Source organism: Otolemur garnettii, unplaced genomic scaffold (assembly GCF_000181295.1).
Source record: "Otolemur garnettii isolate 467f Iridium unplaced genomic scaffold, OtoGar3 scaffold00179, whole genome shotgun sequence".
In the NCBI taxonomy this organism is placed as follows: domain Eukaryota; kingdom Metazoa; phylum Chordata; class Mammalia; order Primates; family Galagidae; genus Otolemur; species Otolemur garnettii.
This window is the reverse complement of record NW_003852574.1, coordinates 847,934-850,408: the sequence shown is the minus strand read 5'-3', so window position 1 is coordinate 850,408 and position 2,475 is coordinate 847,934. Positions and strand designations below refer to the sequence as shown.

The following is a 2,475-nucleotide window of genomic DNA, read 5'->3' as shown; positions in this document are numbered from 1 at the left end:
AGCCAGTGAGATCCTGTCTCTACCAAAAAAAGAAAAACTGGCAGGGCCTTACTGTAGGTGCCTGTTGTTCCAGTTTTACTGTGAAGCTGAGGCAGAAGGATTGCTTGAGCCCAGGAGTTTGGGGTTGCTGTGAGTCATGCATGGCACTCTGGTCTGGGGCAACTGAGCTAGACTGTCTCAAAAAACAAAACCAAATTAATCTCTTACATTGTTGTATCTTGGCAGTATACAGTATTGTTAAACTCCTTCCAGGTCAACTATCTGAATCTACTTCACTGTCTTTTTTTTTTTTGAGACAGAACCTCAAGCTGTCACCCTGGGTAGAGTGCTGTGGCATCGGCATCACAGCTCACAGCAACCTCCAACTCCTGGGCTCAAGCGATTCTCCTGCCTCAGCCTCCTAAGTAGCTGGAACTACTGGCCCCTGCCACAATGCCGGGCTATTTTGTTGTTGTTGTTATTGCAGCTGTCATTGTTGTTTGGTGGGCCAGGCTGGATTTGAACCTGCCAGCTCAGGTGTATTAGCTGCTTGAGCCACAGGCGCCGAGCCTACTTCATTGTCTTAAAAAGAAAACTGAGGCCTGGCGCAGTGGTTCACACCTGTAATCCTAGCCTTGTAGGAGGCCAAGGTGGATGGATTGCCTGAGCTCAAGAGTTCCACACCAGCCTGAGCAAGAGTGAGACCTTGTCTCTAAAATTATCTGGGTGCTGTAGTACAGTGGTTAAGGCGCGGGCCACATGCACCGAGGCTGACGGTTTCAAACCCAGCCTGGACCAGCTAAAACAACAATGACAACTGCAACAAAAAAATAGCCAGGCATTGTGGCAGGCGCCTGTAGTCTCAGCTACTTGGGAGGCTGAGGCAAGAGAATCGCTTAAGCCCAAGAGTTTGAGGTTGCTGTGAGCTGTGACGCCACGGCACTGTACCCAGGACAACACTGTGAGACTCTGTCTAAAAAAAAAAAAAAAAGATAAAATAAAAAATAAAAAAAGCTGGGCATTGTGGCGATTGCCTGTAGTCCCAGCTACTCAGGAGGCTGAGGCAGGAGGATCCCTTGAGCCCAAGAATTTGACGTTGCTGTGAGCTATGATGCCACTGCAATCTACCGAGGCGACTGGGACTCTATCAAAAAAAGGGGGGGGGGAAGGGAGGGGAGGGGAGAAAGAAAGAGAGAAGGGAGAAAAAGAAAGAAATGAAGTAAGGAAGAGAGGAGAGAGAGAGAAAGAGAAAGAAAGAAAACTGACTTTGCTGCCTCCTGGTCCCAGGATTCCACGCGGATGCTTTAAGCCCCTTGGCTTGGACCCGTGGACCTGCCGTGGGTGCGCTTCGGGCCCGCCAGGCTTCTGCTCTAGTAGTGGATCCTGGGGCACTGCTATTGGTGGAAAACATCGCGCACTCTGCCTTCTATGGGTGGAAGAAGGAGATGGACCGGGCAGCGTCCGCGACCGTGCGGGCAGCTGGATGTCAGGCCAACTCGTCCAAGAGCAGACCGAAGCAACCACCAGCGCCGTGAATCTGCTTCCACTAGGAGGCGGCCGAGCGCCAAGTCAGCTGTCCGGCCCCTGCTGCTGCGCCTGCGCCTCGGGCGCCATCGAGGCAGCCGGCCACTTTACGCGTGCGCAGCGCAGCTTAACCCCTACAGGAACTAGAAAATGGCGGCGTCTGTGGTCAGCCGGGTTGCTAGCGCCGGGGCTCAAGTGCTCCTACGCACTCGCCGTTCGGTGAGGTGGCAGCGAGGGATCGGGGCTTCCGGGCGCAGGGCTTCGGGACACAGACGGGGTGCGGGCTGTTAGCGGTGGCAGGTCGAAGGTGGGGAGGAAAGGACGCGGTGTCAGAGCCATGGGAAGGTCACGGCTGAGGGCCGGGCCCAGGGGTCCCCCTGTGGGCCAGGGAGCTGCGGAGCCAATCTCTTACTCAGTCCTCACTCGTGGTCGTCCCTTTACACAGCCGGCCCTACTGAGGGCTCCTGCCTTGCGGAGTACCGCAACCTTCGCCCAGGCCCTCCAGTACGTACCAGAGACTCAGGTTAGCGTTCTGGACAACGGGCTGCGTGTGGCCTCGGAACAGTCATCCCATCCTACCTGCACGGTGAGTGGAGGGCGCCGTCGGAGAGGGGACCTCCGGATTGAGTCTGCCATCATTTTCCAGGTTGGAGCGTGACCTTGGATGTGAGTCCTGAAGTCTGTGGTTTGAGTTCAGACTGAGGCTCACTCACCCCTTGATTGGGCCCCATTCCTAACCCCAGCCCCAAACCCCATTGACTTCATGGGGCAATATTGTACCAACATTCATTTAGCATATGATGCCTCCCAAGCAGGGCATCAAATTCTATTCTAGCTTTTTGTTAAAGATTCTACATGAGAACAATGATCACATCCTCATCTTATAATGAAGAAAATGGGATTCAGGCTCGGAGCCTGTGGCTCAAGTGGCTAAGGCGCCAACCATATATACCTAAGGTGGCGGTTCGAATC

At 54.1% G+C, this 2,475-nt stretch overlaps 1 protein-coding gene across 2 annotated transcripts in view; it reads left to right on the top strand.

The window, feature by feature from the left end:
* Positions 1-1,611: 1,611 nt before the first annotated feature.
* LOC100947724 (cytochrome b-c1 complex subunit 1, mitochondrial) overlaps positions 1,612-2,475 on the top strand; it is an 11,272-nt gene continuing 10,408 nt past the window's right edge. For both annotated transcript variants that reach the window (XM_003800564.2, XM_023519579.1), the window contains exons 1-2: positions 1,612-1,722; positions 1,949-2,089. In XM_003800564.2, the coding sequence (XP_003800612.1) occupies positions 1,654-1,722; positions 1,949-2,089 (210 nt within the window). In that variant the 5' untranslated portion in view covers positions 1,612-1,653. The remainder of the gene's footprint in view (positions 1,723-1,948; positions 2,090-2,475) is intronic.